Source organism: Macrobrachium nipponense, chromosome 6, assembly GCF_015104395.2.
Source record: "Macrobrachium nipponense isolate FS-2020 chromosome 6, ASM1510439v2, whole genome shotgun sequence".
Lineage (NCBI taxonomy): Eukaryota > Metazoa > Arthropoda > Malacostraca > Decapoda > Palaemonidae > Macrobrachium > Macrobrachium nipponense.
Window position 1 is genome coordinate 57,908,571 of NC_061108.1, and position 15,000 is coordinate 57,923,570.

General features: G+C 38.5%; 1 protein-coding gene across 4 annotated transcripts in view; it reads left to right on the forward strand.

Moving 5' to 3' along the window:
• The window catches only part of LOC135216336 (ubiquitin-protein ligase E3B-like), a 776,183-nt gene that overhangs the window by 412,384 nt on the left and 348,799 nt on the right, over positions 1–15,000 (forward strand). For all 4 annotated transcript variants that reach the window (XM_064251540.1, XM_064251539.1, XM_064251543.1 and 1 more), the window contains exon 5: positions 7,347–7,571. In XM_064251540.1, coding sequence (XP_064107610.1) covers positions 7,347–7,571 — 225 coding nt within the window. The remainder of the gene's footprint in view (positions 1–7,346; positions 7,572–15,000) is intronic.

Consider the following 15,000-nt stretch of genomic DNA (forward strand, 5'->3'; position numbering starts at 1 on the left):
TCCCATCATGCATCTTACGTGGTGGCGTGCCTTCGCTCGGCCACTTCGCACCCGAAGCTTTATCCTACGCATGTGGCATTCGTTCGGTCCAACGATTTTGTTTAGTATCGTAAATTCGTTAGTGATTTCGTTGTGCTACTTTATCGTGTTGTGAGAACCTAATTAGTATACGTACTACATACGTAACTTAATTACGTACAGTACATATTAGTCATTGGTCCCAAGAAAGTTGCTGAAGTTCACAGAAAGAAGAGAATGCTTTCTATGGTGACAAAAATGGAGATAATAAAAAAGTATGAAGCTGGCTTGCGGTTGAGTGTGATCGCTAAATCATACGGCCGAAATCCGTCGACGATAGGCACCATCCTTAAGCAGAAGGAAGCCATCAAAGCAGCTACACCTTCCAAGGGCGTGACTATTTTGTCCAACAAGAGGAGCCATGTGCATAATGAAATGGAAAGGCTGCTTCTTGTATGGATCGAGGACAAAGAAATCGATGGCGATACGATAACCGAGACGGCAATCTGCCAGAAAGCCAGCGCTATTTTCGGTGATTTGATTGCCCAAGCCGAAGACGATGGTGGAGAGGGGACATCAACGGCAACCCCAGAGTTCAAGGCTTCTCATGGGTGGTTCGAAAAATTCCGTAAACGGACTGGCATCCATTCGGTGGTGAAGAAATTGAAATTACGTAAAGTATAAAAAAGTAAAAAGAAATGTAAAAATAAAAAAAACGACAAAATAAATTTTATTTTAAGTTTTTTGTAAAGTTAAGTGTTACAGTTTTGTTAATGTGTTTTGTAAAGTTTAGTTTGTTTTTCTGACAATTTTTTTTATGTGTTTCGTAAAGTTAAGTGTACGTATCTGCCGTTTGTCCTCCTCCTCCTCTGCCGCCACTTTCGGAGATAGCCTCACTCGAAAGGTAAGCTTCCACATTTTACGTTGGAGTAATAATATTTCTTGTACACTAATATACAATTTATTTACAGGTTTTGCATTTTTATTATTAAGTTACGTATTGAATTATCCAAATTGTTGTAGTATTTCATTGTTTATAGGTCAATTTAGCTTTATTATGAAATTTACTGTTTTTGGAGGGCTTGGAATGGATTAGCCATTTTACACGTAAAATGTGGTCCAAGATACGAAAAACTTATGATACGAAGGGCGCCTCGGAACGGATTAATTTCGTATCTCGAGGTACTACTGTATTGGTGTTTTAAGTCGCCAACATGTGGAATTCAGGTTCAAAATATTTCTACTGTGATTAGATCAATATTATGATACATTATAAATGGATTTTGTGAGCAAAATAGTGTTGTACTGATATTTTGCTGTACTTTCTCGTTAAAAGGATGTGTATTATACACAGAGAGAGAGAGAGAGAGAATAACGGAAAAAGAAATTTTTAAAAGATTTATAGGAGATGGTGAGGACTAACCACAAAACAACTAGGTTGAATATGACATAATCCAAGAACTTACTGTACTCAATCATTTTTTAATCATTAATGTATTTGTACGAACTACAGTACTGCCTTGCTTTTTTGCACTAAACATCTTCCCGTTTATTAAGATCATGACAGTATATTTGTTATGATTATGAGATGTTGCTCTTACTGCTTGCACTGTCGGGAAGTTTTCCTGGGAGGAAAACTCCAGAACCTTCCCCTCATTCTTTCTCTCCTGGTATTCTTTCCTTATGGGGTTTTCTCCTTCGGGAGGGATTCTCCTTTGCCCTCTTTGCTTGCTTGTTAAATGTGGAGAGAGGGGGCCATCGTGTTGGCGATTGGGTGACGTATTCTCAGGGGGTCTCCTCTTGCTTTGGAGGGCAGTACCCATTGGAATGAGAGGATTTTCCTTTTATTATCTTTTCTTTTTTCTTTAGATTGACAGTGAGTGGTTGTAGAGCACATTACTAGATGGCTGGATATCTCTCTGTGCTAATTATCCTAACCTTCGGGAGTGTACTTGTGACACTCTAGTATGCTGTGGCACTGGCTCGTGTGTGTGTTTGTGTGTGTGTGTGTAGTTCCCTTGCTGTGCCTTTTGTTAAATTGCTACAGTTGCCCTGATGACCAGTCACTGGACAGCTTATGCTGTGCCTCTGGCCCCAGCTGCCATGTGACTCGTGCCACTGCTATTGACGTTTCCTAATCAACATCCTGTAAAAGAAGCCCTGTGGAAGAAATGTCATCCTCCACTGCCCTTTTCTTCTTTTCCTGAGGCTTAGGAAGGTCCTGAGAAACTGAATAGGCTCTTTCAGCCAAAGAAGAGGAAGGTTACTTCTCCACCCCCCTCCCCCAAGGAGTCCATATGCAGGATTTCTAAGGGGCTGCTGCCTCCCGAGGAGGCAGTGGGATTTCTCGGCAGCTCTTCCCAATCTTTGGGCTTGGGAACCGATTCCCATGCCCTTGGGTTTTGTGTTTTGGAAGCTGTGGGAGCACATGCTTTTGTTTGTATTCCTGTAGTCAGTTCTTGAAGTTCCGCCTTTAGACAGGTGCTGTGTCAGGTGCTTGTTCGTGATTGCTTGTGTTTCTAATGAATTGCGAGCATCCCAAGCTGCTGACAGAGTATTTTAACTGTCCCAGTTCAGACACGGAAAGAGAAAGGGCGAGACATTCAAGTGTCTCATCTCTTCCTACCAGTACTACTGCTAGCATTCACTGAGTGCTCGACAGTGCTCGGCATGTTCCCACCTGGTGTCTCAATTCTGAGATTCGAACACCTGGAGAAGCAGAGAGGAGGTTCCCTTAGAAGTTCTGCGGAACTTCTAAGGGATGGCCTCTCTCCGAGGAGGCAGTGGTGTTCTCTTGCTAGCCCTTCCCATCTTTTTGGGCAGGGTCTAATTCACATTCTACTATGGGGGTCTCACACTTCAGGGGTGTCGAGTGAATGATCTTTCAAGTTGAGCTCATGATCTAGTTCTTAGAAGACTGCATCTAAGACTTGCTCTGTGCCTGTTCCACTTCGATTTCTTCGGAAGTCGAGATAGGGCTGATCCTGATGATATAGATTTTACAAAATTAGGGAGTCTCGCTGAGCACTTGAATTCCGTAAATTTTAAGTGCTCACCAAGCGCTCAGATTCTTTGGAATCACAAGCACTCGGAATGTGAGAGAGAGATTACTTCTGAGGATTGTTTTTACGAGATTCGGGAGTCTCACCGACTGCTTAAATTCATCAGAATTTGTGGCACTTGTTATGCGCTCAGATTCTATGGAATCATGTGGACTCTGAAGGCAAGAAGTCTGTTCCCAATGATTGTTTGTAAGAGATTTGGAGTCTTGTAGAGCACTTAAATGCCTTAGACTTTCTGGAACTTGCTGGGCACTCTGATTCCTTGGAATCCAAGCGGCCAGAAGTCAATAGAAGACTGCTCTCGATGATCGTTTTTATGAGATTCGTGAGTCTGGGTGAACTCTCGGATTTTTTGGAATCAAGAGCGCTCAGCTGGTGTATTATTGACTGCTGGGATTTCATAGAATCTCAGGCATTTCTCAAACCAGTATGAGTGAGTTCACTCTCCAATCTGGTTTAGGTACAGAATGAGAGAAGTGCTGAAACACTGGTGTTTCGACACTGCCTACCAACAATTCTTGAAGTGCTTGGTTTGGTTCCATCCTTGTGTCTTGGACCTTAGGGTCCGAACACGTAGGATAGCAGTCACAGAATCCCCCTTTGAACTTTCTTCTTAAGGGGCTTTGGCCTCGAAGGAGAATAATGCACATGGGAGGAAAGCAATAATTCTTAGCGGACGAGTACCACCCATAGTCGTGTTTTTGTGATCTGCTCAGCTTACTCAATTTTGCTCAACCTGCTAGGATCAGCTGAATAGAGTGCTTGGCTCCGTCCGAGTGAACTTTTTACTCTCCTCTCTCCCTGGGCTGCAGTCATCACAAGTTGATGATCTCCCACAATCTACCCCTCCTGTTAGTTCTTCTAGCAGGACAGGTAGGAATGCACTTTTTCCATATCTGTTCTGTTCTCTTGACCCTCTCGGTTGTTCCGAGAGGTACAAGCTGGATAAAGAGAATTCTGATGAATTTTTTTTTTTATTTGGCTACAAGAGTTGGTATCACAAGATCAATCCCCATATCGTGTCGTCATACACTTGAGTAGTCGAGGAAAGTTTCATTGGGTCCTGTCGGATCTCCCTTCAAGGAGAGAAAATCAGGAGTTTCATGCCTCTGGAAAACTCTAGGATTTTTCCTGGCGATACAGACACCATCAATTTTCATTTAGCAGAGATCTTTGTGCCAATTCGTCAGCACATTGATCTCAGGAATAGGACCACTGCCTCCCCTGTGGATAACTTTCACTGTTCAAGGCCCTTGCTCTTCCAGGAGAGACAAGAGTTTTTGTAGGGGCATTGCATTCATTGCTCGTGAGGGCGTTCTCAACTAGATGAATAACTTTTCTCTGGACAAGGATTTCATTAAGAATTTTGAGATGCCCAATCAAGCTCTCTTCTCCTCTGCTCCTGTTACAGGAGCAATTCTTCTTTACCTCGGAGGGGTCTCGTACTGACTGCAGGTGGGTCTGTCTGCTTTGGCAACCAGCAACATAGTAGATGAGCCATTTTTCCATTCGTGGATCAAAGAGCTTGAATTAGTGGCCTGTACCCAGAAATATGTACCGTCACTGCTGGCAGGGAGTGGAACCAGACCTCTTATGGTTTAAACCGTGAAATTATGGTTTTTGTCTTCCATTCCTGGCTAATAAAGTTTGAGTCTTATGCAAGGAACATAGGGATGTACAGTCGACCCCTGTATTTGCGGGGAATGTGTACCAGACCCCCACAAAGAGTTAAGACCCTCGAATACTCAGAACCCCCTCTAAGAACGCTTATAACATGCCTATCTTGAAAATTTAAATACCAAATGTAAACCTTAAATAACATCCTACTTCAAATATACCTTAAATTACTATCCTATTACTGTATTAATCTTTGAGATTATATTATTAATATAATTTCAAAGTCATCTTAAACATTTTACCAATTAGAATATATATGACTATATATATATATAGATATATATAGATATAACTAATATAGATTATATATATATAATATATATATGTACAGCCAATACCATACAGAGAGAGAGAAAGAGAGAGAGAGAGAGAGAGAGAGAGAGACAGACAGAGAGACAGACAGACAGACAGACAGACAGACAGACAAACAGACAAACAGACCATTGAATCGGCAACATTATATACGTACGTATATCTGACCATCAAGAATGAAATTAAGCAGACAGAAAATAATAATGAAGAGAGAGAGAGAGAATAACCCCTTACCAAAAGATTGAAATGAACTTTTTTGGGCAACACTCCTTCCCCCCTGCCAATACATATATGAGACTGTCATTTACTCCTTTCTTGAAGTGGATAAAAAGACTGGGAAGGGAATCACTGTTTCTTTTATTAATCTCACTAATATTTAATAAAAATTAGTTAATAAGTAAATCATTATTTATCATTAAACTTACTAATACATTATTAATCAGTACATATTAAATTTAAAAATGAGTAACTCCCGCTAGCACTCATGGTGACATGACTGCTTCCATCGCTAGCAATCCTGAGTCTGTAGTTAGTTATCACAGCCAGCGTCTTCAGATCTCCCCTTTTATCACCGATGGTCCAAGTTTTTTTCCAACTAGGCCACTGCTATATCATTTCCCATTCTTTTGTGGTTTTTAAGTTTAGGTTAAGTGTGCCAGATATGTATTAGTTTTTGCCCGTTAGTCTGTGAGTTCCGCAAACAGTGAGAGTTTGTTCGAGTGTTCAAGTGTCCAAATGAGTGTGAAATGGCCAGCGAGTCTGCAAGATTCTGGGTGCCAAGTCTGCACTGTTGTCTGCAAGTTTATGGTTGTCTGTATGGCTGGCAGTGAGTCTGAGCAGTTTTCTGTGAGTCCTTGGGAGTCTGTGTGGTTGGCGACGAGTTTGCATGATTGTCTGCGAGTCTGCATGCAAGTCTGATCTTGGTCTGCAGTGAGCCTGCTCGTGAGTAGGTGAGTCCACATAGTTGGTTGTGAGTCTGAATGGCTTGCAACAAGCCCACACTTGTCTGTGACTCCACACAGGCGTTAGCGAGTCCAAAGCTTCAGTGAATCCGCATGACACTTCAGCAAATCGTACGAGTCAACCATTGGCTTTACTGCTACAGCACTACAGGTTAAGTTGAGTGACAACCAGTCTCAATTCATGACATGACTTACTGTTTTGGAGTAAAATACTATGTCCATGTATCTAACCTCCTGTCGATGTCGATTCACCTATGTAATTACTTGTAAGTTACTTATATAAAAAACAGCTCCTCATTGGATGAGTGGGTTGCGTATTCACCTATCGGTCTGGTAGCCTGAATTTGCTACCCGCTGGCGCCGATGCGGAACCAGAGGAATTTATTTCTGGTGATTACCTCATTTCTTGATATAATGTGGTTTGGATCCCATAATAAGCTATCGGTCCCATCACTAAGCAACCAATTGGTTCTTAGCCACGTATGTAAAAATCTAATCCTTTGGGCCAGCCCTAGGAGAGCTGTTAATCAGCTCAGTGGTCTGGTTAAACTAAGATATACTTAACTATATAAAAGATAAGTTAACTTATATAAAAAAGTAACATATAAAAATGACATTTTTTATGATAAAGTTTTATATGTGGATACTTGCCGAGTAATTACAGAATCGTAGCACTCTCTCCTCCCCTCTGATGGACATAAGGCATAAAACGAATGAAGATTGTCTGCCAGGTTGTTCCAATATTCCTTTATTGGGACGAGCTGTCACCTACACAAATTAAATTGAAGTGCTACCATCAATTTTTTTTAAGCTAGGCTACCGTTCGAGTGGAAACTATACCTATGTAATTACTTGGTAAGTGCTATATATAAAACTATTTTATTATAAAACTGTAGTTTTTAGTAGCTGCTGTGAGTCCTCCATCCCACCCACTTCTCATGACAAAAGGTATGGAAATCTGTGGTGGCTGTTTTCTTTCACAGACCTGGCAAGTATTAGTGTAGAACACGGCTGACTCACACACCATTGCCACATCTGTGCAAGAAGGTGAATGGAAATATCAAGGTATTCGTTGTAGGTAGGGGAGAGAGCCCTCCTGTGCTGAGACCATTTTTATTCTATCCTTCTGCCAACAGGTACTCAACAATGAGAGAAACTTTCATATTGGCTACCAAAAATAGGTTTTTCTCAAGTCAAAACCTGATTTTTTGTAATTGTTTGTTGTTCCAGAGCTCTATATTCTAGATATTTATAGTCATGAACTAATTTATTTTTTATGGTTCTTTAGTAATTATTGTGCCTTTTTTCTTTTCAGGTTCTCTTCATTGCTTGTAAACTACTGAAAGGACTTCAAGCAGAAATTTCTATAGAAAATCGCTTGATATCCTTATATCTTCATTTATTGCTCACTTTTACCGCAACCAATACTTGGCGTATACTTCGAGGAGATAACTTTGAACCTCTTCGACCAGCTTTGAATAAACTAACAGAAAATTTGTTAGCTGATTTAGTTAGCAGAGGGTTGTACACTACTTTAAATGTGAGTACAGTATGTATGTCATTTTGCCCACTACTTCATAAAGTTCTTCAGTTGTAATGGGAATCCAGTTTTAAGAAATAATAGTCTTTTCAGCGCTTATTTCACTGAGCTTCATGAAGTTATAAATTTTGATATTTTAGCATAATTAATCTAGGAAGAAATACTTGTAATATATTCTATAGAATTACAATGCATGGGGTTCTTGAATATGTTTTGGACACATCATTATTGAGATGTAAACACAGTAAGTTTTACGAACACATTGTTTCTGTGATAAAGCAAAATGAGAAATCAGTAATCATAACAGAACAAGATTAATGAAAAGTTTTTAGATAATAAAATACTTAACCCTTATGAGCTAGGCTAAAAAATCAAGGTGCAGCACCCCAGGCTGGGCATACTTTGAGGTCATCCAATTTAAGAAAAAACACATCAGTAGAAAGAGGATGATATGCAAATGCACTTGGTGTTGGAATTTTTTTTTTTTTTAATTCTCCCTTGCTTCCACAAGAAGTTGAAAATGACTATATACAACCCCTTGTGGGGCCGCTTTTACAAAACAGCGGTAAAATTTACCAACCATACATGGTTTTCCTGATAAGTAATTTTATTTCGCAAAATTATAATTACTGCTCACACAATATCATAACACATAAGAACTAAAATCTATAACAAATTCTGAGTATATTTGTTGTAAACTATGTAGTATGTAAATTTACTGAGATCGAAGATGCAGTAACTTTTTTTTGGAATATACATGCTTTTTCCAATATTTCTTAGCACTTTTCATTGCATAATTACAATTATAAGTGACATACTACCATAAAAGATACGAACTAAACCCAACAGTAACTCCTGGGTATATTTATGAGCAAAAAAAAAAAAAGATATCATGTGAGAGAGGGCAACACTACATGCCCCCAAAAAGTCAAGTACATAACTGACTCATGAGATGCCTAGAATTGAGGAGCTAAGCCAGTCTAAAAGTTGCCATTAGTAAATTATAGGCTATTGAAGGATTGGAACCTTTTTCCTTCCTGATTTCTCCAAATCGATGGCGCATGATATTGATACTCACCAGGAGGTAATCCGTCCACCACTCAAAACCTGTTATTGTTTCTCATGTGAGGGTATCTGTCCATTAAGGTTTAAAGAGCCCAGTCAATGGTTCTATAGAAATGATGCAATACTTGGAGCAATTCATGGTAAAGAAACACAGCAATGTAAAAATTGCAAATTTATCAAATTATAAGGAAAACAAAAGAAATATAAGTGAATATGTTAACAACTGATAAGAAGGTTGCTACATAGAAATACATTAATGCTGATAAAACCATGGTCGGGTGTGGCATAACCAGTGATGGCTTGAGGACTGTCTGATTGAGGGGGTTAACCCTTAAACGCCGAAGGGGTATATTAAAAATCGTCTTGCGTGTACCGAGGGGGTCTCGGAGTGAGCGCGGACGTGGAAAAAATATTTTTTTCAAAAATTCACTGCGCGCTTAGTTTTCAAGATTAAAGAGTTCATTTTTGGCTCCTTTTTTGTCATTGCCTGAGGTTTAGTATGCAACCATCAGAAATGAAAAAAATTATCATTATCATATATAAATAATGCGATATATGATAGCGCGAAAACAAAATTTCATATATAATTGTATTCAAATCGCGCTATGAGCAAAACGGTTAAAGGTAACAAGTTAATTTTTTATTCGTTGTAATGTACACTAAATTGCGATCATTTTGGTATATAACACATTGTAAAACGATAAAAGCAACACAGAAAATATTATCACAAAATAATGCATGAATTCGTAACGCACTGACGTAAACAAATATTTTTTTTCAAAAATTCACCATAAATCTAAATATTGTCCTAGAGACTTCCAATTTGTTTCAAAATGAAGACAAATGATTGTATATTACTATACTGTAAGAGTATTAGCTTACAATTGCAGTTTTCGACCATTTCGGACGAGTTAAAGTTGACCGAATGTCGAATTTTTTATATATATTTTTCTATATGCAATTATTTCGGAAATTAGAAAAGCTACAACATTCAAATATTTTTCCTTTTATTCTACATGAAATTGCGCACATTTTCATATATAAAACTCCATGAAATGCCTAATATGAAATGAAGCAAATATTCCGAGAATACGACGTACGCATTTCGGAGATTTGCGGGGGGGGGGGGGGGGGGGGGGGGAATCTGCCGCGCAGGCGGAGGGAAAGGAAAGTTTTTTTTTTTTTTTAATTCACCATAATTCTAAATATTGTGCTAGAGACTTCGAATTTGTTTCAAGATGAAGATAAATGACTGAATATTACTAGACTGTAAGAGTTTTAGCCGCCTTCAACGGGGTAGCTAGGTGTGACCTATGGGTCGGCTCCCCGTATTTAGGGTCTTTTGATGAGGAAAAGGCTAATTGGAGGGGTTGCTGTGGTAGTGTTTAACACTCGCCCCAGTTTTATACCGACACCTTTTATATAGGTGAGCGAGTCAGAGGCTTCTGACATGTCCAATTTAGCAGTTCTCTGGTATTATAGCAATATTTTACTAGAAATAGTGCTAAAGCAGACATATTTCACTGGGCGACACGGCTTCCTCGCCCAGAAATAGATTTTTCCTACGTCAAAATCCCTTTTTTCGACCATTTCGGTAGAGTCAAATTTGACCGAACGTGTTTTTTTTCTATTTATCGTGATTTATATGCAAATATTTCGAAAATGAGAAAAACTACAACCTTCAATTAATTTTTGTAGTATTCGAAATGAAATTTCGCACATTTTCATATATAAAACTTTATGTAACGACTAATTTAGAATAGTGCAAACATTACCACAATCGCACGTATGATTTTTTCGGAAGAGTTACCGCGCGGACGTAAGGAAAATGTTATTTTTTTCATAAATTCACCATAAATCGAAATATTGTGCTAGAGACTTACAATTTGTTGCAAAATTAAGGTAAATGATTGAATATTACTAGAATATAAGAGTTTTAGCTTACAATTGCGTTTTTCGACCATTTCGGTAGAGTCAAAGTTGACCGAAGGTTGAAAATGTGTCACTTATCATTTTTTATATGAAAATATTTCAAAACTGATAAAAGCTACAACCATGGGTTGTTTTTAGTTGTATTATACATAAAATTGCGCACGTTTCCATATGTAAAAATTTATGTAACGGCTAATTTAAAATGGTGCAAACATTACCACAATCGCACGTATGATTTTTTCAAAAGAGTTACCACGCGGATGTAAGGAAAACGTTTTTTCATAAATTCACCATAAATCGAAATATTGTGGTAGAGACTTCCAATTTGTTGCAAAATGAAGGTAAATGATTGAATATTACTAAAATATATGAGTGTTAGCTTACAATTGCGTTTTTCGACCATTTCGGTAGAGTTAAATTTGACCGAAGGTTGAAATTTTGGCACTTATTGTTATTTATATGAAAATATCTCAAAACTGATAAAAGCTACAATCATGAGTATTTATTTGTTGTATTTTACATAAAAATGTGTACATTTTCATAATTAACACTCCATGTAACGGCTAATTTAAAATGGTACAAAAATTATGTCAAAGTGACGAAATAATTTCCGAGATGTTTCACCGATACTTTTTAGTGTGGCAAGAAAGAAATTCGCGCTTGCGCGCCTGCGTAACGATTGTAAACAAAACAACACCTTGATCCGTGAACTCCCAGCATCCCCCAAGGTGTGTGATTCAAAAGTTTTCGGCTGGTAGGCCTATAAGTATTTTTCCGCGAATTTTTAAAAAAAATTTTGTATGTCGACATAAAATACGTCCAGTCGGCACCCGAGAGACAAAAAATGTCGACGTAAAATACGTCCAGTCGGCGTTAAAGGGTTAAAGACAATTTTGATCAACTTAGTAACTGTGACCAAGTTGAACTAGATACAATATATATCATATGTAATATTACACATACACAAAACAAAGTTTTTAATTTTTTATACAACATTTTTCCCTGATAGTATTTTATAACGCAAAGAAAATAAAGATTACATTTTTTTAATATAGTGTAGTCACTTTCTTGTCCTCTAGGAGTAGCTACCCTTTCCATGGTCTATCCAGAGCTCCATGGTGACCAAACAAATGTCAAAGAATTCTCTTAACTGGTCTTATGGCCAGGTAGTGTGTCGTAATGATAACCTTGATAACACGTGATAGAGTATCAATGGACTCTGGGTAATGTGGCACTTTCTAGTATCCTCAGCGAACACTAATACCCAGTTTACCTATGTCAAAACCACAAGAAGGAGAAGTGGTTCTGTGCTTACGCACCATCATATTGTTTACATACGACCAAAATCTGGTTGGTCAAGAAACCAGAGCTCAGAGAAGTCAGTTATTCACATATTGATTCAGCTAAGTGCACAATGATTATTGTGAGTTTAAAGCTGTAATTGGCTTATTTCGCCAGTGCAAGTTGGAGCTTCTTAAGATTTATGATCGTTAGGCCAGCTCCAAGAATTTTTTTCTTCGCTTATTGATTTCATCACCAAGGTTCATGGAAACTTACAAGTTAAATGCTGAGTGTACAATTTTAAGTTGCAGTTAAAAATTTTGTCAGTTTATAATGTGGAACAATGATTTTAGTGTGCGTGAAAAGCCGTAAACTGCCGATTTTTGCCAGTACATGTCAGCGCTAGCAATTTAGGATCGTTAGCTCCGAGAGTTTCATTCTTTGCTTATTGATTTCATTGCCAAAGTTTATGGAAACTTCCAACTTGAAAGATAAGTATGTAATTTCAAGTTTCAGCTAAATTTTTTTTTTAGTTTAGACATTGGAACAGTGATATTATTGTGAGAAAAGCCATAAATCAGCATTTACGCTAGTACACGTCGGCGCTTCTTACATTTTGCAATCGTTAGCTGTTTGTAGAAGCGAAAGTTGTTTTGAAGAATTTATCATTCTATTCAGAAGTTTTATCTAAAGAAATGTTCCACAATTATTATTAAAACTATAGATAATTTGTTCAGATAACAATGTTAGCAATAGCCTACTAGGCAGTAGCCGACAATCTACGTCGATTCAGTGAGTAGTACTATATGTTAGCTAGATTGTTGTAGATAATGTCTGTAGCCTATAACTTAGGATTATATATCCTTAAGAGAGAACAAAATTAACTTGAATTAGTTAGTAACCTGAATTAAGGTAAGATTTAGGGACATATCCTGTAAGGCTAGCCTAGGCAGTTAGCCCATCCTGTATTTAAGCATTGTCCTAAGCCTCTTGCGCACAGGCCAAAAATATAAGGGTGCAAGGTACACGACTTTTCCCTTGGGCTGAAAAGAACGCACATGGAAAAGTTTTTTTGGTAAAATTCGGTACATCCGAAGTGTAACTGATATATGCCTCTGGTTAGTGTTTATTATGTCGGCAAATGATTGAATTATTTTCTGAAGCAATCAGACAATCTTTACGAAGTTTAGAAATAATAAAAAAAACGTGAAATTTTTAAGAAAAATCGTAGATATTTTTTGGAAATAATAATGAAAAATATAATAATTAGTTTTGGGGAGTTTGTTTTATAATTGAATTGTGTAGAAATATTTAATATTGTAGAAATGTTTGATCTTTCACGTGGAAGCAATAATTTTGCTATAAATGTATTTGGGGATGAGCTTTAATTGATTAAAAAATGCTAATTATTTATGCAGTGCAATTTTCAGATTTTCCAACCTACCTATGTATGTTGATGTTGTGTATCGTAGCTAAAGGCCCGTTTACACGGGGATAATTCACTGGCGCTAGTAACCAGCGGCAAGTAAACTTTCCAGGATAGTAAGCATTTGCACGAGGACAGTGTTTTGGGTAGAAGTTGCCGCCAGTAGCGAGCAAGATGTCTTCTGACATAGATGAAGTAATTGATGCTGCTTATGTCATTCTCGCTAGAGAAGTACAGTTGCTCATCAAAAAGAAAAGGAAGAAGCCCAAATTATGGGCGAGAAGATGGATTCAAAGGAGGGCTTTTCAAACTCGCAAAAAAAAAAAAAAAAAAAAACTACCAAATTTGGTGATGAGGCTCGGCTTATTGTTACATCCCGTAAGAATGAATCAGCTCTCTTAAACCAAGACAGTTGAGGATGATAAATATCCTCTACTCCTGCTCCACTTTTCTTAGATTTTTCTACTTTTATCAACCCTTGCCTATAAACACATGTCAGAATTTTGATTTTCTTTTTTAAAAATCAAGGTTGGGAATGTTTACTTCCAATTCAATCAGAGCATCTCTTATTACTTGAAGAGTTACATCCTGCTTATTACGATTCATGTAATCGATTTTATATATGGTCTTTTCAATTCTTCTTATTATTCTCTTCTCATCAGGGCTGATATTTGCTAATAGCTGGCCGATGTTCATATCTTGGTTAAAGAAATGTTTTCTAAAAATACTAATTTATTGTTATGATAACAAAAGTGATTAACAAATCTTAGTAATGGAATTCCAACGTTTCCAACCGTATCATCGGTTCATTTTCAAGGAAAGGTGAGCGTGAACTGATTGGAATGGGGTCGTTCGGCGGTATTTATTGTGTCCCAGGTGCTCTGTCTGATGGGCGCTGCGTTTTCATTGGCTGAACAGAGGATTAAGTCCCTGAGTCAAGCCGTCTTGCAGAGGTGGAAGCTCGCACTGCTCTTCGCGTGCGGACGCTGGAGACTGGGAGCATAGTATTGGGCAGGGGCACCAGATTGGTCCGTTCGATCGGCTCTATGGTGCCGGCGGGCAGCGCCCTACGTGCCACCGTCGGGAGGAGTGAAGTCTCTTGAGTGGTGTTAAGGCTGGGTCTCTCCTTCCCGATGTGTAGGGCCTCTAAGAGGCGGAGGCGACGGTGGTCTGCTGCCTTATCGATAATACCAATATTAGGAATAATGTCCTTCCGATTTATCCTGGTATTGTGGACGTTTTTTGCATGATTATGGATGGCGCCTTCCTGAGCGTGGCAGGATATCCTCTTGGAAAATCGCATCGTTGTCATACCAATGTAGGCGCCGGGGCATTCCCGGACAGGGCATTTGTATTGGTAGACAACGTTAGTTTTCTTGAGAGGGTCCTGCATCACAGGGGCTGGGTTGTTTTTCATAATCAGGCCACTGGTCTTCTTGCTTTTATAGTAAATGATCAATTTTACTTTTTTCGCAGGGTCCGTGGGGGAGACATTCCTTTCGATGATGTTACGAAGGGCTCGTTCATCCTCTTTGTATTTCTTGTGAAATACTCCCTTGTAAAAGAGAGTGACGTCTTCAAGGGACATCGAAAAAGCCATTCGCAGAAACATCGATAAGTGGTACCAGCAGGAGCCTCGCCCCGTCGCCCTTGAAGACGTCACTCTCTTTTACAAGGGAGTATTTCACAAGAAATACAAAGAGGATGAACGAGCCCTTCGTAACA